At 41.4% G+C, this 27,543-nt stretch overlaps 1 protein-coding gene across 2 annotated transcripts in view; it reads left to right on the top strand.

The window, feature by feature from the left end:
• Positions 1–27,543, top strand: part of slc30a7 (solute carrier family 30 member 7) — a 72,577-nt gene that overhangs the window by 1,356 nt on the left and 43,678 nt on the right. The window contains exons 3-5 of one of the 2 annotated variants that reach the window (XM_043699661.2): positions 12,326–12,439; positions 13,291–13,378; positions 19,971–20,097. In XM_043699661.2, the coding sequence (XP_043555596.1) occupies positions 12,326–12,439; positions 13,291–13,378; positions 19,971–20,097 (329 nt within the window). The remainder of the gene's footprint in view (positions 1–12,325; positions 12,440–13,290; positions 13,379–19,970; positions 20,098–27,543) is intronic. The other variant, XM_043699662.2, reaches the window with a different exon arrangement.

The following is a 27,543-nucleotide window of genomic DNA, read 5'->3' as shown; positions in this document are numbered from 1 at the left end:
AATTTATTCTCACATCTGTGGATTTCTTTTGTCTAAGCTTGTAACTCTTTATTCCTAGCTCCTGGTAACTGTTTGTTCCTATTTACCACAAACAAAATTAAAATTGAATTAGAAAAGCAAAATGTTGTGAATACTAGCATGTTGGAATAATTATGAAAGTAGCTGGAAAGGTTCAGCAGATGTAGTATCTGAGGAGAAAGAGAAACAGTTAATGTTTCAGATTGATCTTTAGTCAGAACATTTGCTGTATTATTACAGTAATTCCTGGTTTGTTAACTAAAACCATAAGACATGGGTGCTGAAGTAGGCCATTTGGCCCATTGAGTCTGCTCTGGCATTCAGTAAGATCATGGCTAATCTGATGATCCACAATCCCATTAAAAGGTAAGACCTAAGATCAGGAGGAGACCATTCAGCCCATCAGGTATGGTCTGCTATTAGGTGAGATCATGATTGATCTAAAAACCTTTAACTTTCCTGCCTTCTCTGTGCATAACCCTTGACAATTTTAACAATTTGTGTATATTGTGTATCCTTCTTCAAAGAGATCATATGACTTGAAGCATTGACTCTTTCTCTCTCCACAGATGCTGTCTGACCTAAGTTTTTCCAGCAATTCTGATTTTCTCTGATTGCCAGCATCAGTTCTTTGTGCTTTTTTGTGTACTTGTTTCGAATATACTTAACAACCAGCCTCTCCAGCCCTCTGCATTAAATAATTCCACAGATTCGCTACCTTCAGAGAGAAGAAATTCCTCCTCATCTCCACCTGAAATGGGTGATCCCTTATTCTGAGATTACATCCTCCGATCCTAGACATTGCTACGAAGGGAAATGCCCTTTATGCATTTATTTTAAGTGCTCTAAGAATCTTGTATGTTTCAATAAAGTCACCTCTCATTCTTCTAAATGGGTACAGGCCAAACATTCTCCACCTGTCCTCCTAACATGGTCTCTCCATACCTGGGGTCAACCTAGTGAACCTGGTCTGGACGTCTCCAATGCCAGTCTCTCTTTCCTTGGATGAGGGGCCCAAAACCGTTTAGTGTTGTTTTGCAAGGTCTCTCTACTTTTATATTGTATTCATTTTGAAATAAAGGCCAACATTCCATTTAATGGCTCTATTACCTGCTGAACTTCTGTGCTAGCTTTTTGTGGTTCCTACCTGAAGACTCAAATCCTTCTGTTCTGTAGAGTTCTGCAGTCTTTTTTCATTTGAATAATGCTCAGCTACTCTTCCTCCTGCCAAAGTGCATAACCTCCTATTTATCTGCATTATATTTTCTCCACCAAGTTTTTGCCCACTCTCCTCAACTGTCCATATGCCTCTGTGGACTCTTTGTGCCATCCTCACCACTTCTCTTCCTATGTATGTTTGTGTCATCCACAAACCTGGCTCTAATAATTCACTTTCCTTCTCCAAACCATCAGTGTTTATTGTAAATAGTGTAGACCCAGCACTGATCCCTCTGGCACTCCACTAGTTGCATATTACCATCCAGAAAATGCTCCCTGCACCCCCATCCAAAATCTGTCTGCTGAGTTCTCCTATCCATGCTAATTTACTACCTCCAACACCTTAACTTATGGGCTCTTATCTCATTAAGTACTGTAATGTGTGTACCTTACCAAATGCCTTCTGAAAATATGTTACAGCCACTGCTTCCTGTTTATGTATCCTCCTTTTCACCTCAAAGAATTTAAATAAACTTATCAGGCATGATTTTCCATTTGTGAGGCCGTGCTGACTCTGCTTGATCATATTAGGTATTTCCAAATATTCTGTTGTTATCTCCTTTACAATAGTGTCATTTTTCCAGTGACAGATCTTAAGCTAACTGATTAATCAGCAGGTTTCTTTTGGCATTCATAATTCCCTGTACAGTTGGTATTCTACAGTGTGCTCTTATTAAGCCTAAATCCTATTTAGAGTATGGAGCCTGATATTGCTCAAGATACTTTATTAATATTCTTAAACTTTACTCTTTGTCATAGAGACATTGTGATAATTGTAGAAGATTTATTGTACGTTTAGCTGGAAAAGTAAGACCAACAAAGACAGCATCAGTGGCAAGTTCGTAGATTGTTTTTTGATACAAAGTTTTTAGAACAGCACATTTTGGACTTGACCAGCGGCAGCAACAGTTCTCCTTAGACCTGATGTTGTGCCATAAGGTAGGGTTAATTGATAATCTCCTCATGAAAGCACCCCTAGATAGCAATAGCCATTATTATTGAATTTGGTTTGAGGAAAAGACTATTTTTCTAAATTTAAATAAAGGGAATTTTAGGGGCATAAAAGCAATCCTGAAGAAGGGTCGCTGGACTCAAAATGTTAACTGCTTTGTCTCCATTGATGTTGCTAGATCTGCTGAATTTTTCTAGTAATTTGTTTTTTTGTGTTTTTGATAAAATCAGAGTTGGCTGAAGTGAATTGGTGAATCATGTTAGAATGGGTCAATAAAGATGCAGTGGCAGACATTTGAGGAGATATTCCAGACTACACAGAATAAATAAATCCCAGCAAGTAAGGGACAGAACAATGATCCGTGGTTAACTAAAAAAGTAAAACTTGAAGCTGAGGCATGTACTGTAATTGTGCAAGGACAGGTGGCAGGTCAGAAGATTGGACAGTATGTAAAAACTGCAAATTAATCATCAAAAGAATTGAGCTTAACATCAGTTTAAGAGAAACGAGAAATATGAAAACAGGTGATTTTTAATTTTTTTAAAAAAGTTAACAAAGTAACACTGGTCTCATCAGAAACTGTGTGGAGAACTGGTAATGGAAAATAAGAAGACATGGATGAATTGATCGGATATTTTGCATCAATCTTCACGATAGCTGATTCCAGAAACATCCCAGAAGGAGTGAAAAATCAGGGGTGGAGGAACTCAAGAAAATTACAAGCATCAGAGAAGTGGCACTTCTCTGGAACTGTAGGCTGATAAGTGACTAGATCATGATGGATTTCATTGCTGGATCTTAAAAGAAATTACTAGTGAATAGTTGATGCATTGGTTTTAATTTTAGTTTTCCAAACTTCCTAGATTTGAGGAATGTCCCATTAGATTGGGAGATAGCAAACTGTTATTCAAAGGAGGGGGGAAACATACAAACTGAACAAATATGAGCAATGTAGATTACTTGTGTCCTTGAGCCTGCTGTGTCATGAGCTAAGATCACAGCTGATCATTTGTTTGTGATTCGAATTTTTGCTTCCACCTACTTCTATAACACTTTTTTCTTAAAATTCAACAATCCTACCTCTACCGCTTTGAGACAGTGTTTCAAAAGTTTCACAACCCTCTAAGGTAAAACAAAAACAGAAAAGGTGATCTCTAATTTTAAAACAATGTTCCCTAATTCTTGTCAAGACCATTCAGGATCTTCTAAACTAAACCTATCCTCATAAGGCAACCCACTTGTTTAAAGTATAAATCGAGCAAACCTCCTCTCAATTAGATCCTTCCTTAAATAAGGAGATCAAATTTGTACACAGTATTCAAGATATCATCTCAACAATGCCCTGTGTATTGAAGCATGACATTCTTTACTTCTGTTCAGTTTCTCTTGTAATAAAGAAGAGTATCTCATTAGTCACCTTGATGTCCTGTACCTGCATGCTAACCTCTTGAGGCTCATGCTCTCAAACAGTTCAATTCCTCTACATCACAGATTTCCACAGTCATTTTTTTGTTGTTGAAATAGTACTCTACCTTGTTTTTCTTCCTGTTAAAGGCAATAATTCACCTTTACCCCCCCATTATTCCATATGCTAGAATTTGCACATTTTTGCAACTGTATCTATATCTCTCTGCAACTTCATTATCTATTTATGATACACTATCATACCTATCTTGGTGTTATTTGTGAATTTAACTGCCATGCTTTTGCTCCACTCATCTGAGTCATTGATGTGAATTGTAAAGAGTTGAGGCCTGAGTACAGTTCCTTATGGGACTCCACTTGTCAACTGCTGTGAGTCTAGAGCCATATCTATGGCAGAGCAATAAGGATGTCACATTTCCCTTCCTAAGGACATTACTGAACCAACTGTTTTTGACTATCAATGATAGTAGTCATGGTCACAATCACTGAGACTATCTTATATTCCAGATTTTATTCATTGGCTTTAAATCCTTCCAGTTGCATGTTGAAATGAAGCCTTGCCATGACATAAGAACAAAGTGCATCAAAATTCAGCAGGTCTGACAGAATTTGTGGAGAGCAAGAAAGAGTCCAGAACTGAAGAGGAGTCATAGACAATAGGTGCAGGCGTAGGCCATTCTGCCCTTTGAGTCAGCACCACCATTCATTATGATCATGGCTGATCATCCTCAATCAGTATCCTGTTCCAGCCTTATCCCCATAACCCTTGATTCCACTATCCTTAAGAACTCTATCCAACTCTTTCTTGAAAGTATCCAGACACTTGGCCTCCACAGCCTTCTGGGGCAGAGCATTCCACACATCCACCACTCTCTGGGTGAAAACGTTTCTCCTCGACTCTGTTCTAAGTGGCCTACCCCTTATTTTTAAACTGTGTCCTCTGGTTCGGGACTCACCCATCAGCGGAAACGTGCTTCCTGCCTCCAGAGTGTCCAATCCTTTAATAATCTTATATGGCTCAATCAGATCCCCTCTCAGCCTTCTAAACGCAAGGGTATACAAGCCCAGTCGCTCCAATCTTTCAACGTAAGATAGTCCCGCCATTCCGGGAATTGACCTCGTTGCACTCCCTCAATAGCCAGAATGTCTTTTCGTCAAATTTGGAGACCAAAACTGCAAACAATATTCCAGGTGCGGTCTCACCAGGGCCCTGTACAGCTGCAGAAGAACCTCTTTGCTTCTGTACTCAATTCCTCTTGTAATGAAGCCAGCATGCTATTCGCTTTCTTCACTGCCTGCTGTACCTGCATGCTTGCTTTCATTGACTGGTGTACAAGAACACCTAGATCTCGTTGTACTGCCCCTTTACCTAACTTGACTCCATTTCGGTAGTAGTTGAAAAGTGTGGCGCTGGAAAAGCGCAGCAGGCCAGGCAGCATCCAAGGAGCAGGAGAATCGATGTTTCGGGCATAAGCCCTTCTTCAGAAATGAGGCTGGTGTGCCAAGTGGGCTGAGATAAAAAGGGGGGGGGGGGGGTGCTAGGAATACGCCCCTCCCCCAAATTCCCCCCCACCTTTTATCTCAGCCCGCTTGGCACACCAGCCTCATTCCTGAAGAAGGGCTTATGCCCGAAACGTCGATTCTCCTGCTCCTCGGATGCTGCCTGGCCTGCTGCGCTTTTCCAGCACCACACTGTTCAACCCTGGTCTCCAGCACCTGCAGTCCTCACTTTCTCCATTTAAGTAGTAATTTGCCTTCCTGTTCTTGCCGCCAAAGTGGATAACCACACATTTATCCACATTAAACTACATCTGCCATGCATCTGTCCACTCACCTAGCCTGTCCATGTCACCCTGTAATCTCCTAATATCCTCCTCACATTTCACCCTGCCACCCAGCTTTGTATCATCAGCAAATTTGCTAATATTACTTTTAATACCATCATCTATATCATTAATGTATATTGTAAAAAGCTGCGGTGCCAGCACTGATCCCTGCGGTACCCCACTGGTCAGCGCCTGCCATTCCGAAAGGGAGCCGTTTATCACTACTCTTTGTTTTCTGGCAGCCAACCAATTTTGGATTTGAGATGCCGCCTCTATTTTTCTCTCTCAGGGCAGAGGTTTAAGTTGTGTCTTATTACTTCACAGTCCAGTGTGGGACGCTTATAAAACTGCTATATGTGTCATTGCGCTGCATTTCTTGCAGTAGCTCAAGTGGTTATGGGATAAGTGGACCTACCACCAAGTTGAGGGAGGATTTGGCTGCACGCAGCTCCTTCTCTGACAATTGTTTTTCCACCTTGCACTGACAGAATGCAGGAAACTATAGATTCTGCAGATTCACTACCCTCTGAGAGGAAAACTTCCAACCTCATCTTTGTCTTAAACAGGCGACTCCTCATCCTGAGGTTGTATTCTCTGGCCCTAGACTCTCAAGAAAGGAAATCAACCATGTTAGTTGCATGTAATAATCTTGTATGATAGAATAAGGTGTTGTCACCTTTTAAGAAAATTCTTGCATAGCCAGGATCAATCTAGTGAACCTTCTCTGGAATGCCTCCAAAGCCAGTATATCTATCTTAAGGAAACCAAAACTGGCAGAAGGCATGATTGTCAAATTTGTTGATGACACAAAGATACTTAGCCTTATGTCCTCTCATAACTTATTTGTCTATGAACAGATATAGATTGAGTACTCAAAAACCTGGCAAATGATTAAAATGGGGGAAGGTATAAAATTGACTTTTAGCAGGAAGAATAAAGAAGCACATTGAAGTCAGATGAGTTTGCAGAGCTCCTGAGATGTAAAGAATCTTGGTGGCCTAGTGCATGAATCACCATCTGCTAGTATACTGATGCAGCAAGTAATTAAGAGATCTATTCTTCTCCTCCTGTCAAAGGAATCAAATATAAAAGTGATGCGTCACTTACATAGGGTGCTGGTGAGACCACATCTGGAGTACTGTGCACTGAATTGGCCAGCTTACTTTAAGAAGGATGTAAATGCATTGGAAGCATTTCAGTGAAGGTTTTCCAGACCAGTGCTTGCGACAGGCAAGTTGTATTATGAGAAGTTGAACAGGCTAGGCTGCTGTGCACTGGAATTTAGAAGAAGAACAAGAGGCAATTTGATTGAAACTTTTATATTCAATACTTCTTGATAATTCCATGTTCTTATAAATCAATAATCATTGGTCTCTGTGGAATTGTGCCGGAAGTTTCTATGCTCCTCCACAGAACTGAACACATCATTAGCTTATGAAACACTTATTTTTGGAAAACTTTTAATTTAAAAGCTTCATTGTGGATGTCAAAAGTTTAGAATTTTTAGGTGTTACCCTTTATCTCTTTTCAGTTCTCCCTCTACCCCCACCCCAAGTCTGGAGAAATTCGATCCTCCCTGGGGTCGGATTTTGCAAGCACTGGGTGACGTCTACTAACTCGGGTGCAATCATTATTTTTGCACCAATCTTGACCTTCAAAACTTAATCCATTTTTAGCTGATTTAGCATACCTATTCACAAAGCTCTGTATTGTGATTGAGATTGTGCAGTTCAGTAGCCATTATACAGCAAATGTGTATCCTGGCTGTTGTGATTAATTTTTAAAAATTCATTTACAGGATAAGGGCATGGCTGGCTAGGCCAGCATTTATTGCCCATCTGTAATTGCCCAGAGGACACTAAGTGTCAGCCACATTTCTGTCGGTCAAGAGTCACATGTAGGCCAGACCAGGTAGGGATGGCAGTTTCCTTCTCTAAAGGACATCAGTAAACTAGATGGGTTTTTCCAGTTATCAACAATGAGACTCTTAATTCCAGAATTATTCTGGAATTCCAGATGCTTTTTCCAACTGAATTCAAATACTACCATGTGCCATAGTGGGATTGGAACCCTGGGCCCCAGGATATTTATTCGGGTCTTTGGATTAATAGTCTAGTGATAATACCAGTATATCATCACCTCCTGTCTAATTGACCTTGTATTCAGTCTGTTGAGGTATGTTGAGTTTTCATCAACCATTTGGCAGGAACAGCAGGAGAGTGCTTATACCTAAGGAGATCCTGGTGCCAAATCCAAATGGAATAGGAATTTTACTGATGTGTACATGCGATCTGGACCTCCGTGGCAAAACCAGCATTTATTACATCGATACCTTTTCAAAGAAAATCTTTCACTGAGGCACCTTCTTGAACAATCTTGAGTAACCATGAATACTAAATATTTTATTTTCAAAAGATTTTCTTGCAAATTTGTTTCTCATAAACTGCAAATCAATCTTCCTTATGTATGAAATCTATTATTCACATATTTTAAAGGCTCTTCAGTTCTTTTGTGAATTTTGCTGTTTGCGATTAAAGGGATTTCATTGCAGTGGTTCTATAACTGACTTCATAAATAAAAGATGAATTAGATAATTGCTACTTTAAAACAAAAAAAAAATTATTTCTGTAGCACCTTTGTGAAGACTTAGAGCATAGACAGATTACAGTTTGGTGTAACCAGGCAGGTAGTGAGTAGCCAGTGCAGAAGTCCCCAGAACTCCCACACACAAACTAGTTTTCTGTTCTGGTAAATGGCTTTTTGTGTGATTGACATGATAGAATGAATGAGGCTAGATGGAAAGAAAGAATTGGGAGGATCTGAGGGTATTGAGTTGTGATGGAGGTTGAAATCACTGAGGAGGTGGAGAACATGATTGAGGAAAGTGTTGGTACCTTTCATTCTTTCTGTTGAAAGATCAAGACATTAAATGTCAACTAATTATTTCACTCCACAGATGCTGCCTGACCTGTTGAGTATGTCCATCATTTTCAGCATCTGCATTAATTTGCTTTTATGTGAATGAAGATATCTCACTGATAAATTTGGCTTGCTGCTCAAGTGGGTGACAGGAAATTAAAATGAGGTGAGAGTGCAGAACAAGGTGAGATGTAAGAGAGTGAAGGTGAAAGGGACAAACCAAAGTCAAATTTAACGACGGCTTGAGGCCAGTAAATGGTTTAGGTCAGGAAAATGCTGGAAAATACAGCTATTCAAGAGAGCTTCGTAAATGAGGAAGTCATCATCATCATCATCACCATCATCTCAAAGTTTCTGTCAAGGCCCTGATGTTGGTACAGTTGTTCATAGGGAATTTGTAGATGCTAACTGCCTTGTTCACAAAATAGTCAATCAGGCAGACTCAGAGTGGTATGATGAAAGATAACTGTGGTGTGAATCAGTGTTGGCAAGCGTGTGCAGGGGTAGGAAGGATGTAAGTGTAATGGGTGGGGATGAAGAGAAGAATAGGCTGTTTAGTTGATGCTCATAGGAAGGCAGTAAGGGGAGCTTTCATGTATACTTCAGATGTTAGAAGCATGGAAGTTCGTTGTAGGCGTATTCAAGAAGGGCAACCAACTAGATGCAGCAACATGAGTTTACAAAATAGATTTGCATCTGTTGGGCCTTTCATGACATTCAATTAAATGGATAAATTGCAGAAGTTGGGCTGGTTGTCCTTCAAAAAGTGAAGGTGAGAATATGTTTAATATATTCAAAATCATGCAGAGTCCAGATGGAATAAGTAGGTGGAAACTGTTCCCATTGACAGAAGGGTTGAGAACAGGAAGATTCTGATTTTACATAATCTGATTGACGAATGAAATAACTTTTTCATGAGGGACAAACCTTTTTATGTGCCAAGTGATTTGAACCTGGAATGTTTTGCCTGAGGATATGGTGAAGGTTGTTTCAAACATGGATTTCAAAGGGGATTGCACAATCCTCTGAAAATAAATTTGGAAGTTATTTGGGCAAAGCTAAACTCGCAAAGAGCCAGTCCTTATGGTCTTCTTCTGTGCTATACTTCCAGAACATAGAAACAGGATTTTAAAAATTCTTGAGTCTTTTCTGACATTCAGTCAGAACCTGACTGATCTATATCACTTTCTTGACATGGGTGAGAAAAGGAGAATATATGAAAAAAGAACATGAGAATTGACCCTTGTTTGCTCTGCCATTCAATAAGATCATGACTGATCTGATTGTAAACTCAAATCCACGTTTCTGCCTACCCTGATAACCTTTCCCTCCATTGTTTAATAGGAATGTATCTTCCTCTATCATTTCTTTTTTAAAAAATCAAGGATTCTGCTTCCACCACCTTTACAAGGAGAGTTGCAAAAACTCTCAATCCTCACATTTTAAATGACTGACCTATGATTCTTAAACAGTGACCTGTAGTTCTTGATTCTCCAATAAGATGAAACATCCTCTCCACATCTAGCCTGTCAAGGCCCTCATGTTTCAGTCAAGTCGCCCTATACTCATAAACCCCAGTGCTTCCAAGCCTAATCTTTTGTCATAAGACCACACTTTTGTTTTCAGTATTAGTCTAACAAAACTTCTGTGAAGACTTCCAATGTATTTATATCTTCCCTTTAAACAAGATGACCAATAAATCTTTCCTGCATCTGGAATAGTACTCCAGTTATAGTGTATCAGGTATCCTCTTGACTATAGAACATAACCTTGCTCGTTTACATTCAAGTCTCTTCACAATGAATGGTAATATTAAATTAGCTTTCCTAATTACTTCCTGTATCTACATGCTTACCTTTTGTGATTCTTTCACTTGGACACCCAGCTCCCTCTATATCTTTGACTTCTGCAATCTTTTGCCATTGAGATAATATCCTTTTTTTTATGCTTGCTACCAAGATGGGCCGTTTCACATTTTCCTATATTTTACTCCATTTACCAGATGTTTGTCCATTCACTTAACCTATCCATACCATTTTGCAGCCTCCTTAAGTCGTCTTCACAAGTTACTTTCCTACTTATTCATGTGCTCTTCAGCAAATTTGACAATCATAGCTTCTGTCCCTTCATTTTAGTCATGTTAGAAATTGTAAGCAGTTAAGGTCTCATTACTGATCTCTGTGGCATACCACTTATACTCTGCTAAAAACTTGTAAAAAAAAAATTATGCCTACTCCTGCTTTCTGTTAGTCAGCCAATCCTCTATCTATGTTAATATACTCCACCATTTTCCATTTTTTTGAGACAAATGTCTTCAGGAAATCTAAGTACAGTAAATCAACTTTATTCACAGCACCTATTACTTCCTCAAATAACTCTAATAGATTCATTAAACATGATTTTCCTTTCACAGAACCAATGTCGATTATCTCATTATCTTGAACCTAAGTGCCTTGCTTCAACCTCTTTAGTAATAGTTTTTCACTTTTTTTTTCTTAAAACAGATGTTAAGCTGTTTCAAGTAAGTCTGTTGTTTCCACTTTGGATGATATTCAAAAGGGAAGAGAGACAATCTAATGAGGCCTACTCTGAATCTAGGAAAATTACATCACTTATCTCACTAGCCATTTCTTTTTTTTGAACACCCTAAGAATGCAGTTCATCAGAGCTCAGACACTGGTCAGCCCACAGCTCCAATAACTTACTTCGTATCACTTCTCTGGTGACTGATTTTCCTGAGTTTCTTTCTCCCTTCCATTTCCTGATTTATAGCTGCTTTAGAGATGTTCCTTGTATCATCTGTAGTAAAGACTGATAGAGGAAACTTTTTCATTTCACCTGTCATCTCCTTGTTTTCCATTATCAATTCTCCAGACTCTTTCTCTATAGGGAATACAATCACTTTATTCATTCTTTCCTGTTTTAAGATATTATAGAAATTCTTTTTTTATACATTTCTAGCTAACTTTCTTTTGTACTCTAATTTTGCAGTCATTTGCTTTTTTAAATATACTATGTCCAACCTTCAGACTTGCCACCTGTCTTTGCACAATTAAAAACCTTTTGTTTTTAAGTTTAATACTATCTTTAACCTTTCTAATTAATCACTATGGTGGGTCTATCAAATCATTTTAGCCAGTTTTGCTTTCATACTCCAATAATTGCATTTATTTCAATTTAGAAAAATTATCCTAGACTGTCTCTCCCTCGCGCCCCTCCTTCTTCCCCCCCCCCCCCCCCCACAACCCGAGGGTCATCTTTACTGTGACATTAATGCTATCTCATTGCACGGTTCCAGATCTAGCATAGATTTCGTCAGCTCTAGAGCATGCTATTCTCAGAAATTATCCTAAAATCATCCTGTGAACTCCTCATTTTGACTACCTTTGCCCATCTGAATTTACCAGTCTATATGTTGATTAATGCCTTGCCTTCCTAAATAGGCTGCCATTATTTCTTCCTTTACACTCCACCCCACCAACAATTGACTCTTGCTTTTGTTGTTTTTCCATCCACACCCGATCTGTTTCCATATCCTGGTTTCCTCAACTTAGATCACCCCACTATTGTGTTAATATCATAATTAACAAACACAGCCATCTCCACACTTGCCTTACTTTCTGGCCTTCTGAAATGTCTGGTACTGTTTAAGATTCAGGTCTCAGTCCATTTCATCTTGCAGCCATGTCTCTGTAATAACGACCTCATTGTATTAATTTGCATGTGGCTCAAGTAATGCAAAGGTTATGATCTTTAATGCTCTACTCATTTGGTGTTTCACTCGTCATACTGACAATGTAGAACCTTATTTTTTTCTTCTGCCTATGTTGGTGGTATCTACATATAGTCTGGTCCATTGCAGTCTGAAGAGTGACTTGAGATTCATCATAGGACTCAAATAGAATTGTATCATGTTATCTCTGGAGTTTTGTTGGAAATGTGTTCACTTTGATCTATTGTGTTTTAGTTTAGGTCTCATTTCAGACTCGTTCCACATGTTCTTCGACTGTACTGCCCTTCTGGCTGGACTAGCAGCATCTGTGATCTCCAGGTGGCGGTCAAATGATACCTTTTCCTATGGGTAAGAGCATGAGGGCTTATTGATGTTTAATTAGCTAGTGGTTTTTTTATGACAATCAAGTCCCCTCCTTTCTTTGCAAGTGTTGACATGGTTTTGGGATGACTACTGTCTTAGACTGAACCACAAACTATATTAATGTTTGCTTTAATTGTGAATAAATTTTCAGCTCTACTGTTATTTATCTGCAAAAGCCATGGATCTGTATGTTGTTTTATTTCTGTCTAAAGTAAAATTTATTCTTCCCTCCTCTTCACTGATCCCATCTTCAGAGATGTTGATGTTGCCTTTCCTCCTCAAAAATAATTTTTCATGTTTCTCTTTTTGCCAAAATGCTTTAATGATGCATTCCACTTGGTGAATGCATGTCTACAGTTGAAAGATTCCATTCTGACAATAGCTTCTCTGTGATTACTTTCAATGTTTCTTACTGAAAAACATTTGGGTTCTATGGATATCACAGATGAGAAAATTTGGAGTCTTTTTTTTTTAACAAAGCATAATTTTGCATGGAATTTTAACCTGATGCCACTATCAACAAAATGCATCCAAATTGGGGATGGAGAAATGACTACATTTTGTAGACAAACCAGAAACATGCCTACGAGAAATTAATATGCAGCTTGGAGTGTATGTAATGTTGCTATGATTGAGGTAAGTAATGTGTAGACAACACCGATGAATTACAAAATAGTGCAAGTCCCAATGTGCTATTAGAGGAAAGGTATCATCATTAACACTTTGGTTATGTTGAACAATTTGTTTATCAATTTTAAAGAAACCAGTTGTTCTTGATCGTGAGGTAACGATGTTACTACTATTCCTTCATATTGCATTTTGTTTCCTTTTGGCAGATATGTACGAGCAGAAGTTTTGGCTGGATTTGTAAATGGATTATTTCTGATCTTCACAGCCTTTTTCATTTTCTCAGAAGGAATAGAGGTTAGTTGGTGAAAGACATTATGACTATATGTCAGCTGTAGAATTTCATGTTAGAACATTCCCTTCGGTTCTTGAAAGAATGATATTTATAATCAAATCTTAATTTTAACGGAAGATCGGGCAAATGATAGATATGGCACTGGAAAAGCATTTTAGTGATCGTGTCCTTAAATCAATAAAATTTGAATTAATTATGGATAAGGAAATGAAGGTTCTGAATTGGGGTAAAACTGGTTTTGTTAAGACAGGATCTGGTAGAAATGGACTGAGAGCAGCTACTTGCAGGAAAATCCACATCAGAGCAGTAGGAGGCATTCAGAAGGGTAATGATGAGCGTGCAGGGCTAACATAGTCCCATAAAAGTCAAGGGTGGGATCAAGTCCACACTGTAGGGAATCTAATCTAAATCTAAAAACCCTGGATGTCAGGATGCACAAGATTAGATGGAAAAAATGAAGCTTATGAGAGGTACCAAAGGTTCAAAACAATAGAGTTGCACAGAAAGTTATGGGGTTGCTAAAAAAAAATAGCAAAGCCAAGAAAAAGTACTGATGGTTAACATTCATTATAAGCAAGGTATGATTATACAAGAGGGTGCAGAAGAGATTTATGAGGATGTTGTAATGAAGCTAGACTTAATAGGTTGGACCAAGCAAACAGGAATTGGAGAAACACAGCAGGTCTGACAGCATCTGTAGAGAGAATAGAGGTAACACTTCGAGTCCCGTGAACCTTTTTGGGGTTGTTTTCTTCAGTGCAGATAAAGCAGAAGCAGATTGAGGGATGCAAAGTTCTGAGGGTCATAGACAAGGTAAATGGGCAGAAACTTTTTTCATCTTGGTAGAAGGGTCAATAATCACTGGCAATTCTTTCATGGTAAGGAGGAGGAGTTTTTGAGGTGTTTTGAGGAAAATGTTTTTTGTTTGGAAGCCCAGAGGGTGGTGTGTATCCAGAACTCACTGCCTATTAGGGTGGTAGAGGCAAGATCCCACAAGAGCTACTTAGATGAAGAATTGAAATTCCATCACATACAAGGCTATGAGTCATGTGCTGGAAAATAGATTAAAAATTAGTATAGATGGGTGTCTGGTGATTGGCACAATGGACTGAGGGGCTGTAAAATTTCTGACTCTTCTGTATGTCAATTTGAATTGAGGGATTTACAGAAATTGCTTGGTGAAGTGATCTTTGGGCTTTTCTATGTTTTGAAAATATGATTCAACCCTGTCTTTGGAGTGGAATTTCAGTGATGCCTTAGGCCATCTTGTATCACACTGTACAGATCACTTTCCAATATTGTCACGTGATCTCCATTTTTCTTCTCACAGAGACAACAGACAGAATTAGGAGATAAATCAAAAGGATACTTTTAAACTAGACTGAAAGTTGGATAGAGGGATCCTAAGCAGTAGTGAGAATAGAAAGAGGTTGAGGATGGTTTGGAAGTTAAAGCAAGAAAGTTTTATTAAACAAGGCAGGCAAGAGCATATTAGAGAATGTGGTAACTCTGTAGAATTTAAGGTATTTTCAATACAAGAAGTCTGACAGGTAAAGTGGATGAACTCAGCACGTATGGGAACATTGGACTGGGATATCGTAGCTATAACAGAAATATAGCTGAGGGAGGACAGCACTGGCAGCTCAGTTCTGGTGTTTAGATGCTATAGAAAGGATATAAAGGGAGGTAAAAGAGGAGGGGGAATGGCATTTTTGATTAGGGAAAACATCATTGCTGTGCTTAAGGAGGATATTCCTAAAAGATTGTTAAGTGGAAGTATGTGGGTAGAGCTTAGAAATAAGAAGTGGGTTATTGCCTTCAGTGAAGGTCCTCCCCATAGTCAGCAGGAAACTGTACAGAGATCTTGCATATGCATAAGAATAAAAGGATTGAGGACTTTAACTTTCCAGACATAAACTGGGACTGCCATCATGTTGAGGGCTTGGAGGGGGAGGAATTTGTTAAGTGTGTTTTTTAAAAAAATATTCTTTATCAATATATAGGTATGCCTACCAGAGAAGGAGCAAAACTTGACTTTCTCTTGGGAAATAACTCTGGGCAAATGACTGAAGTGTTTAGAAGGGGAGTACTTTGGGACCAGTGATCATAACAACTTTAAAATTAATAGAATTATGGAAAAAGGGTATAAAAGCTAAAGATCTAAGTTGGAATAAGGGCAATTTTGATTGTATGAGACAGCAGCATTCAAAAGTTGATTAGGGTAGACTGATCACAAGTGAAGGGACAACTGGCAAGTGGGAGGCAGTATGTTCAGAGTCAGTATGTTCCTGTTAGAGTGAAGGGTCAGGCTGGTAGGAGTCAGCAATAATGGCTGACTGGAAATAGTGAGGCTCTGGTCACGAGTAAGAAGGAGGTATATGTCAAATATCAGCAACTGAAATCGGGATAATCTCTTGAAGAGTATAAGGGGAGTAGTGACAGTCAGTGGGTAAAATGGGGATGTGAGAGCAGGTAAGATTAAGCAGGATCCAAAGAGACTCTGCAAGGATGCTAAGAGCAACTAGGGAGAAAATAGGGCCCCTTCGAGATCAACAAGTCCATCTATGTATGGAAGCACAGGAGATGGGAGAGACACTAAATAAATATTTTGCTTCAGTATTTATTGTGGCAAAAGAATGGAAGCTAGGGAACTCGGGAAGGTAAATATTGATGTCTTGAAAACAGTCCATGTTACTGAAGAGGTGGTGTTGAAAGTCTTAGAAAGCATAAAAGTAGATAAATCTCTGGAATCTGATCAGGTGTTTCCCAGGACATTGTGGAAAGTTAGAGAAAAAAATTATGGGGTCCCAAGCAGAGATTTGTTTCATCCTCAACCACTGGTGATGTGCTGGAAGACTGGAGGGTGGCTAATGTGCCTTTATCTAAAAACGAGTGCAACAGGAAGCCAGGGAACTATAGACCAATGAGTCTGAGTTCACTGGTTAATAGGTTGTTGGAGGATATTCTGAGAGACTGGATTTGTAGAGATAAGGGCTAGTTAGAGATAGTCAACATGGCTTTGTGTGTGGGAAATCTCTCAAAATTGAGTTTTTTTTGAGGATGTGACCAAGAAATAGGTGAGGGCAGAGTGGTAGGCGTTGTCTATATGGACTTTAGTGAGGCCTTTGGCAAAATTCCCCGTAGTGTACTGGTCAGTAAAGTTAAATTACGTGGGTTTCATGGGGAGCTTGCCAAATGGATACAGAATTGCTACCTGACAAAGGAACAACACTTCAAAAGATTGTACTTCCAAATAAACCTGCAGTTGTGTGACTTCTAACTTTGTCCACCCCAGTCCAGCAGCAGCACCTCCACATCTTTACAGTAGGAGACACAGGATGGTGGTGGAGAGTAGTTTTTTGGACTGGAGGCCTGTGACCAGTGGTGTTCCATAAGGATTGGTGCTGGATCCATTGTTTGTCATTTACAGAAGTGATTTGGATGAGAATTGAGGAAGTATGTTTAGTAAGTTTGTGGATGACACTAACGTTGATTGTACAGTAGATAGTGAGGAAGGTTATCTAAGATTACAAAGGAATCTTGATCAATTGGGACAATGGACCAAGGAGTGGCAGAAGGAGTTTACTTTGGATAAACACGAGGTGTTGCATTTTGGTAAGACTAACAAGGGTAGAACTAATACAATTAATGGCAGGGCTCTGGGGATTGTTGTTAAACAAAGAAACCTAGAGGTTCAGTTACATAGTTCATGGAAAGTGGTAACAGAATGGTAAAGAAGGCGTTTGGCACACTTGTTTTTATTGCTCAGATCATTGAATTTAGGAGTTGGGATGTTGTGTTGTGGTTGTACAGGATATTGGTGAGGCCACTTTTGGAGTATTGTGTACAATTCTTGTCATCCTGTTATAAGAAGGATATTATTAAGTTGAAGAGGGTGCAGAAAACATTTACAAGGATATTACCAAGAATGGAGGGTTTGAGTTGTAAGGAGAGGCTGGATAAGTTGGGACTTTTTCACTGAAGCATAGGAGGTTGAGGGGTGACCCTTATAGAGGTTTATAAAATCATGAGGGGTATAGATGAGGTTAATAGTAAATATCTTCTCCCTAGGGTTGGAAATTTCAAAGCTAGAGGACATACATTTAAAGTGAAAGGAGAAAGATATAAAATGGACCTGAGCAGCAACTTCTTCACACTGAGGGTGGTTCGTATATGGAATAAAACTGCCAGAGGAAGTGGTAGATGCAGGCACAGTTACAGTATCCAAAAGACATTTTGGAAAGGAAAAGGAAAGGCTTAGCAGGATATGGGCCAAATGCAGGCAAATGGGAGTAATTTAGATTGGGGAAACTCAAGTCACCGTGGATGAGTTGGACTAAAGGGTCTGTATCCGAAGAGTCTGACTCTAAATGAGATGTAACTGGCCAGTTCACTTAAGCTGACTCCACAATGTGTAACATCACTGGCATGTAGGATTATATCTTGGTTTCTGACAATACTACTGCATAGTTTGGGTGAAGATTTGTAGCTCGGGTGCTCGTTGTTGTGGTTCTGTTCACCGAGCTGGAAATTTTTGTTGCAAATGTTTCATCCCCTGTCTAGGTGACATCCTCAGTGCTTGGGAGCCTCCTGTGAAGCGCTTCTGTGGTGTTTCCTCCGGCATTTATAGTGGCCTGTCCCTGCCGCTTCCGGTTGTCTACTACTGCATGTGTAGGCTCTGAGGAATATTCATTTAATTCTTCTAACAGATTCTGTTTTGAGTTTCAATAAGTTGGGAATGAGAGAATGACCAGGGAGCAATCAAATTTCTGTCCTGGAGTTTTCATTTGCGCAATCCTTGTGTCTTAAAACACAATTTGAAAACTAGTTCAAACTCTGGTTTCTCTTCATTTGACTGGCTGCCTCCCTGTGAGGTTGGATCTAATGTTCAATATCTGCCGTCTGTTTGAACAGAAAACCCCTCCACAATCAAAGCATTTAAAGCACACCTTTTAAACAAGAAAGAACCTGCAATTGACTTTCAGATCTGACATCATGAACAAAAACAGTTTGTTTTTTTTTTGTAAACAAGCTGCTACTTTCACTCCATCAGCACTCAGTTCAGTTCACCATTCCAAATCAAAAATGTGTTTTATAATGAAATATTGGTCCCTGGTCTTTGGTAACTTTTATTTTCTAACTCTGGGCAAAAAAAAATCTTTTTGGCATAACTCTGGGAAATGGAGTGTGCAGAAATGTGAACTTAGCCACTTTAGACTGAAGCATTTGCTAAATGGTGAGACGATGGGAACTGGAGAAGCAGGTGTCCAAGTCCATATATCATGAAAAATTTAATGGACAACTAAAAATGATTAAACTTGTTAAATTATTGTTGGACCCTATTTTGAATACTAGGTATCTGATGAAGGATATTGGCTAATGCAGTAGATAGATGCAACGTGCAGGCATTAGTTTTTTCTGTGCAGCAAGTTGATTTTTAAATTAGAACATCAATCCTGATACTTAACATCTATAATATGCATTTCAAAGAGTCATTATAAAATATAATTTAACTTCAAACCGCAAGTGAAGTTTTGAGCAGATGGTGTAGATATAGTCAACTCCTATTGAGACGAGCTGAACAAGAGAAGACTGGTTTGAAGAAATAAGAACAAGGTGCACCTTGCTCCACCTTGTAAAGAATAAAGAATGGTAGGGCTATCAGGAAAGAGATTTAGAAGGAACTGGACACTTCCTGAAAGTGCTAATAAATATCTGATTAACCTACACCTTCCTCTACAACAACATGGGAGACATGCAATACCACCAAAAGGATGGTCAAGGTGAAAGCTCTTTAAAGAAAGTTATGGAGGCAAAATAGTTTTGGGAGTGCACGTGGCTTGCAAGCAATTAGAGAACAAATGAAATGATAGTATTGCTTGACTAGAAGCCAGAGTAAGGCAGCAATCATGAGTGACAGGTGAACAGAGCTTGGTATGAGCCATGGCTAAGAGTAGCAGAGTTTTGGATGATAGAGGTCAGGAAGTTGTAATGGTGTAGGCAAACAATGAATGGCTTGGAACAGTTAAGTCTCGAGGCACAAAACATGGATGAGGCTCTGACAGTATTAAAATAGGTGGTCAGAAGGAAGGCAGGGAACTGAGGTTTGAAGCTCATCTTGCATTGGTTTGGTTTGGCCTTCAAACGTGACTGTGGAAAGGTACAGAGGGAATAGTTTATTGCAGGGACCAAAAATAATAACACTGTCCTGCCCAACTGTTGACTGGATGAGAGAAATTTCCTCTTTCTGAATGTGCAGCAAATATTGTGGCAATTTAAAAACAGTCAAGAGAAGTGGTAGTGGATATAGAGCTGAATGAGATCAGAGTACATATGAGTAACAAAACAGAACTTTTTCTGGAAAACACAACCACTTCTTTCGGTTGATCCATAAACCAAAAAAGACCCTTTTCAAAAAGTAATAAAAACGTATATTTCTGATGGGTTGAGAAGAATGAGAATTGTTAGACATCTGACTCACTTCAAGAATATGGGATGGAACATACCATTTCCCCACCCAAAAAAAAACGAGTCATTCTTCTGCCTCTGTATCCATCTTTAGTTCTCTTTCATCTCTAATTATTTTTCTTTCAGAGAGCTCTGGAACCTCCTGAAGTGCATCATGACCGGCTGTTGTCTATATCTGTGCTTGGATTTGTGGTGAATTTGGTTGGCATTTTTGTATTTAAACATGGTGGCCACGGACATTCCCATGATGGTGGTAAGCAACCAGTTCCGTTAACTTGTAGAAACTGTTCAAGTATTGTATTGTTAGCTTCTTTTAGCTGATAATTGAGACTCTATCATAGGATAGAATATTTTAAAAAGTTGAGGTTTGTTCTCAGGATGTTTCGTCACCATGCTAGCTAACATCATCAGTGAGGCTCTGGTGAAGCACTGATGTTCTGTCCTGCTGTCTTTTGTGTGTCTTGGTATGTTAAGTTGGGTGATATGATTTCCGGTTCTTCTTCTCAGAGGTTGGTAAATGGAGTCCAAATTGATTTGTTTATTGAGGTAGTTCTGGTTTGAATGTCGGACCTCTAGTTGTCTGTACCAACAGCCAACAAGATGAATGCCATTTACAAAATACCATGCAATAACTGCAACAAACACTGCATTGGACAGACAGGCAGGAAACTAGCCACCAGGATACACAAACACCAGCTAGCACTAGTATCCTTACACATAGACGAAGAAGGACACCACCTTTACTGGTACGGCACATCCATCCTAGGACAGGTGAAACCGAGACACGCAGGGGAATTCCCAGAGGCCTGGCATTCAAACCGGAACTCCATCAATTATCACATCGATTTGGATCCCATTTACCAACCTCTGAGAAAAAGAACCGGAAATCATATCACCCAACTTAACATTCCAAGGCACATAAAAGAAAGCAGGACAGAACATCAGCGCTTCACCAGAGCCTCACTGATGATGTTAGCTAGCATAGTGATGAAACATCCTGAGAACAAACGTACCAGCTCAGCGAGCAAACTTACAACATGTATCTCAAACTTAGCTACAAATCCTCTCAAAAAAAATTTAGAAAGTTATTAGCAATTGGTGTTACCTTCACTTTGAGGTGTTCGGTTACATTTAGTATTTTAGAGCCAAGAATGTGTCAGTCCTGACTGTTACGAGTTCCTGTTTTTCCTTATATTTTGCACCTCCATACCCCAGGCTCCCTCTCCTCCCACCCAAACCAAATAGAATGGGGGTGACGATAAACGTGCTGAGTCTTTTCTGGGTTGTGCTTGCATTGAGATCCACCTTCCTTGCGTGAGTTATTTGTGAACAAGCCAGGTCAGAAAGTGTTTTTGACAGTCAGAGTATGCAACTAAGCTACTTTGTGTCTTAGTTGACATTTTATACATGCTCTTGGCTTGTGTTTTGCATTTACTAATTGTGCCAGTAGGAGGCGTTCCAGATTTCATCCTCCATAATTAGCTTATGCTTGATTCCTTGTTTCTTCTCTCATACCAATGGTCATATTCTGTTTCCTATCTCTTCTCTGACCGATATTCTCTTTCCATTTTTATTTTTTGTTTATTATCCATACCTAAAATGAGTAATGCTGATTTATATTTGCAGTTACATGTTGTCTGCATTTCCCCATGTATGAAAGCATCTCCAGTATCAAGCCTCTCAATATCAATTAGTTTACCTTGCATTTTTTAAACTCCCATATGCTTCGGGCCATCCTGTCCAACCTCCCTCACTAGACAACCTTCTCTTCCCAAGCATCAATCTCTAAACTGCTTCTATTCAAAGTACATCCCTCAAGAAAGGGCACTAAAACTGCATTGTTCTTTAGACATGTCCTTACCAATGCCCAATAAAATTGTTGCAAAACTTCCCTATTTTCAGTCTCCATTCACCCTTCAATTCAGGCCAACATCCCTTATTACTTGCAGTACCTGCATTCTGACGTTTTTTGATTCATAGACAGGAACATCCAGATCCTTCTGCACTGTAGCATTCTGCCGTTGTTCTCTATTTAAAATATATCATTTTCTATTCTTCTTGCGCAGTGAAACGACCTCACGTCATACTGTGCCAAGTTGTGGCCAATGCACAATCTATTGCAGACACTTTTGTGTCTTGTTTTCACAGCTTGTTTTCCTACCTCTATTCCAACAAACCTGACTACAAAGCTGTTTGTCTCTTCGTCCAAGGGATTGTAATAGCAGTTGTACGTTCCTTTATGAGGAAAGAATAGAATTAGGGGATCAGTTTAAAAATGTGGTCTCCTATTTAAAAGTGAGAAATTTTTCTTCTCTGGCAATTCCTTCCCCAGAGAGCGATGGAGGCATTGTGACCTCGCCCCCAATTCATGATAAAGGGCTGAAACGCTGACTCTCCTTCCTTGGATGCTGCCAGACCTGCTGTGATTTTCCAGTGCAATACTTTTTTTTTGACTGAGCTCTTACCATGTACAGTAACCTTTTAAATCCAAATACATTACATCTCATGGCAACCTTTTAGCCACTCTACGTGCTTAGTGTTCTAAATGAAAATAAATCTAGGAACTCAAACGGACATTCTTGAGATGCTATGAACCATTAATAGCAGCAGAATTATATTCAGCCACAATCTATAATCTCATGGCCAGGCATATGCTTCATCCTACTATTATCATCAAGGCAGGGAATCAAGCTCCGCCTAGGAGTGTGCACAGGACTGTGTGCTAGCATCAACACCATGTGATGCTACCTCAGTGGGATATTTGGGTGCTGAAGAGTGGAAGCTGTATCCAATTGACCAGGCTAATCAAATGGATCGCTCCAGCATGTTGTGTGGCACTGCCACTGTGCTAAATGAGACAAAGTCAGAAGTCACATGACTTCAACAGGTTTATTTGAAATCATAAACTTTCAGAACATTGCTTCTTTATCAGCTGATGAAGGAGGAATGCTCTGAAAGCTTATGATAGCAAATAAACCCGTTGAACTATAACCTGGAGTCGTGTGACTTCTGACTTTGTCTGTTCCAGTGCAACACTGGCATCTCCACATTATAGCTAAATGGGACAGACTTTGAACAGATCTAGCAACTCTAGACCGGCCATCCATTAGGTACTATGGGTCATCAACAGCAGCAGAATTGTACTCTAGCATTATCTGCAACTTCATGGGCTAGTATATCCCTCACTCAACCATCACCATCAATCCAGAGCTTCCACCCTGGCTAAATGGAGCATCTCTAGGGATACCTTTAAAATAAGGTGTCAACTTGATGCAGCTGTGGAGCATGCCAAACATCACAAGCAGCAATTGAAAGATAGATCTGAGCAATCCCACAACCAAAGGATTGTATCCAAGCTCTGCAATCCTGCCATATGCAGTCATGATTGGGGGTGGACAATTAAACAACTCACTGGAGGAGGAGGATCCACAAATATTTCATCCTCGATAACTGAAGAGCCCCATCACATTAGTGTAGAAGATGAGGCTGAAGCATTTGCAGAAATCTTCATCTCAGCCTCTTCCAGTGATTGCTGGAAAAGCGCAGCAGGTCAGGCAGCATCCAAGGAGCAGGAGAATCGACGTTTCGGGCATGAGCCCTTCTTCAGGAATGAGGAAAGTGTGTCCAGCAGGCTAAGATATAAGGTACGGAGGAGGGACTTGGGGGAGGGGCGTTGGAAATGCGATAGGTGGAAGGAGGTCAAGGTGAGGGTGATAGGCCGGAGTGGGGGTGGGGGCGGAGAGGTCAGGAAGAAGATTGCAGGTTAGGAAGGCGGTGCTGAGATCGAGGGATTTGACTGAGACAAGGTGGGGGGAGGGGAAATGAGGAAACTGGAAAAATCGGAGTTCATCCCTTGTGGTTGGAGGGTTCCTAGGCGGAAAATGAGGCGTTCTTCCTCCAACCATCGTTTGCTATGGTCTGGCGATGGAGGAGTCCAATGTCCTTGGTGGAGTGGGAGGGGGAGTTGAAGTGTTGAGCCACGGGGTGGTTGGGTTGGTTGGTCCGGGTGTCCCAGAGATGTTCTCTGAAACGTTCCGCAAGTAGGCGGCCTGTCTCCCCAAAGAGAGGAGGCCACATCAGGTGCAGCGGATGCAATAAATGATGTGTGTAGAGGTGCAGGTGAATTTGTGCTGGATATGGAAGGATCCCTTGGGGCCTTGGAGGGAAGTAAGGGGGGAGAAGTGGGCGCAAGTTTTGCATTTCTTGCAGTTCCAGGGGAAGGTGCCGGGAGTGGAGGTTGGGTTGTTTTGGGGGCTTGGACCTGACGAGGGAGTCACGGAGGGAGTGGTCTTTTCGGAACGCTGATAGGGGAGAGGTGGGGAGGGGAGGGAAATATATCCCTGGTGGGATATATTTCCTCTGAAGAGGCAGGCATAGCTGGGGCCCATGCGGGTGCCCATGGCTACTCCTTTGGTTTAGAGGAAGTGGGAGGATTGGCAAGAGAAGTTGTTCAGGGTGAGGACCAGTTCAGTCAGTCGAAGGAGGGTGTCAGTGGAAGGGTACTGGTTGGTACGGCGGGGAAGGAAGAAGCGGAGGGCTTTGAGCCCTTCGTGATGGGGGATGGAGGTGTACAGAGACTGGATGTCCATGCTGAAGATAAGGCGTTGGGGACCGGGGAAGCGAAAATCATGGAGGAGGTGGAGGGCGTGGGGGGTGTCCCGAATGTAGGTGGGAAGTTCTTGGACTAAGGGGGACAGGACCGTGTCGAGATATGCAGAGATGAGTTCGGTGGGACAGGACCGTGTCCAGGACCCCAGCTATGCCTGCCTCTTCGTAGGATATGTGGAACAGTCCATCTTCTGCCGCTACACTGACACCACCCCCCACCTTTTCCTCCGCTACATCGATGACTGTATTGGCGCTGCCTCGTGCTCCCACGAGGAGGTCGAACAGTTCATCCACTTTACCAACACCTTCCACCCCGACCTCAAATTCACTTCGACCGTCTCAGACTCCTCCTTCCCCTTCCTGGACCTTTCCATTTCTATCTCGGGCGATCGAATCAACACTGACATTTACTATAAACCGACCGACTCCCACAGCTACCTAGACTACACCTCCTCCCACCCTGCCCCCTGTAAAAACGCCATCCCATATTCCCAATTCCTTTGTCTCCGCCGCATCTGCTCCCAGGAGGACCAGTTCCAATAGCGTACAACCCAGACGGCCTCCTTCTTCAAAGACCGCAATTTCCCCCCAGACGAGATCGACGATGCCCTCCAACTCATCTCCTCCACTTCCCGCTCCTCCGCCCTTGAGCCCCGCCCCTCCAACCGCCACCAGGACAGAACCCCACTGGTCCTCACCTACCATCCCACCAACCTCCATATACAGCGTATCATCCGCCGTCATTTCCGCCACCTCCAAACGGACCCACCACCAGGGATATATTTCCCTCCCCTATCAGCGTTCCGAAAAGACCACTCCCTCCGTGACTCCCTCGTCAGGTCCACACCCCCCACCAACCCAACCTCCGCTCCCGACACCTTCCCCTGCAACCGCAAGAAATGCAAAACTTGCGCCCACACCTCCCCCCTTGCTTCCCTCCAAGGCCCCAAGGGATCCTTCCATATCTGCCACAAATTCACCTGCACCTCTACACACATCATTTATTGCATCCGCTGCACCCGATGTGGCCTCCTCTATATTGGGGAGACAGGCCGCCTACTTGAAGAACGTTTCAGAGAACACCTCTGGGACACCCGGACCAACCAACCCAACCACCCCGTGGCTCAACACTTCAACTCCCCCTCCCACTCCACCAAGGACATGCAGGTCCTTGGACTCCTCCATCACCAGACCACAGCAACACGATGGTTGGAGGAAGAACGCCTCATCTTCCGCCTAGGAACCCTCCAACCACAAGGGATGAACTCCGATTTTTCCAGTTTCTTCATTTCCCCTCCCCCCCCACCTTGTCTCAGTCAAATCCCTCGAACTCAGCACCGCCTTCCTAACCTGCAATCTTCTTCCTGACCTCTCCGCCCCCACCCCCACTCCCACTCCGTCCTATCACCCTCACCTTGACCTCCTTCCACCTTTTGCATTTCCAACGCTCCTCCCCCAAGTCCCTCCTCCCTACCTTTTATCTTAGCCTGCTGGACACACTTTCTTCATTCCTGAAGAAGGGCTCATGCCCGAAACATCGATTCTCCTGCTGCTTGGATGCTGCCTGATCTGCGCTTTTCCAGCAACACATTTTCAGCTCTGATCTCCAGCATCTGCAGTCCTCACTTTCTCCTCCTCCAGTGATTCCCAATATTACAGATACCAGTCTTCAACCAATTCTATTTACTGCACATATATTAAGAAATGGTTGGAGGAATTGGATACTGCAAAGGCAATGGGCCCTGACAACATTCTGGCAATAGTACTGAAAACTTGTACTCTAGAACTTGCCACTCCCTAGCCAAGCTGTTCCAGTAGTTACAATACTGGCATTTACTCAACAATGTGTCAAATTGCCAAGGTGTGCCCTATACACACAAAGCAGGACAAATCCAATCTGGCCAATTACTGCTCCGTCAGTCTCCCCTCAATTATCAGTAAAGTGATGGAAGGTTCCATCAATGATGCTATTAAGCAGCACCTGCTCAGCAACAACCTGTTCAGTGACGCTCGGTTTTGGTTCCGCAAAGGCCACTTAGCTACTGACATCATTATAGCCTTGGTTCAAACGTGGACAAAAGAGCTGAATTCTAGAGGTGAGAATGTCAGCCCTTGACATCAAGACCACATTCTACTGAGCTAAACTGAAATCAGTAGGAATCGGGGAGCAAATACTCTGCTCTGCTGGTCAGGGTTATACCTGGCACACAAGAAGATGGTTGTTGTTGAAGGTCAATGTTCTCAGCTCCAGAACATCTCTCTAGGAGTTCCTCAGGGTAGTGTCCTAAGCCGAATCATCTTCAGCTGCTGAATCAATAATCTTCCCTCTATCATAAGGTCAAACTTGGGGGTGCTCGCCAATGATTGCGCAACGTTCAATATCATTCACAAATCCTCAGATTCTGAAGCAACCCTTGATCAAATGCAGCAAGATCTGGACAATATCCAGGTTTGGGTTGATGAGTAGCAAGTAACATTCCACACAAACCATCTCCAATAAGAGACAACCTAACCACACCCTCTTGACATAGATTACTGAATCTCCCACGATCAATATTCTTGGAGTTATCAATGAGCAGAAACTTGATTGGACTCAGCACACAAACACAGTTACAAGAGCTGGTGAGTGGCTATGGATGCAGTGGCAAATGACTCAGTGTGTCCATGATCTACAAGGCACAAGCCAAGCATGTTATGGAATGCTCCCCACTTGCCTAGATGAGTGCAGCTCCAATTACATGCAAAAAGGTTAATACCATCCAAGACAATGCTGCCTGAGTGGTTGGCATACACAAGCAATCCATTCCTTCCTCCATGAATGCTCAGTAGCAGCAATAAAAGCTATATATAAGATGCACTGCAGAAGTTCAAAGATCCAGACCCACAATCGTTTCCATGGACTTCAGTAAGGGGGTCGACAAGGTTCCCAATGGGAGACTGGCAAGGTTAGATCTCATGGAATACAAGGAGAACTAGCCATTTGGATACAGAACTGGCTCAAAGGTAGAAGATAGAGGTTGGTGGTGGAGGGTTGTTTTTCAGACTGGAGGCCTGTGACCAGTGGAGTGCCACAAGGATCGGTGCTGGGTCC

The sequence above is a fragment of the Chiloscyllium plagiosum genome, unplaced genomic scaffold (assembly GCF_037043375.1).
Source record: "Chiloscyllium plagiosum isolate Xiang-an unplaced genomic scaffold, Cpla_swu_hap1 HiC_scaffold_9, whole genome shotgun sequence".
NCBI classification, from domain to species: Eukaryota; Metazoa; Chordata; class Chondrichthyes; order Orectolobiformes; family Hemiscylliidae; genus Chiloscyllium; species Chiloscyllium plagiosum.
Note: the sequence above shows the minus strand (reverse complement) of the source record. Positions and strands in the feature narration are given on the sequence as shown.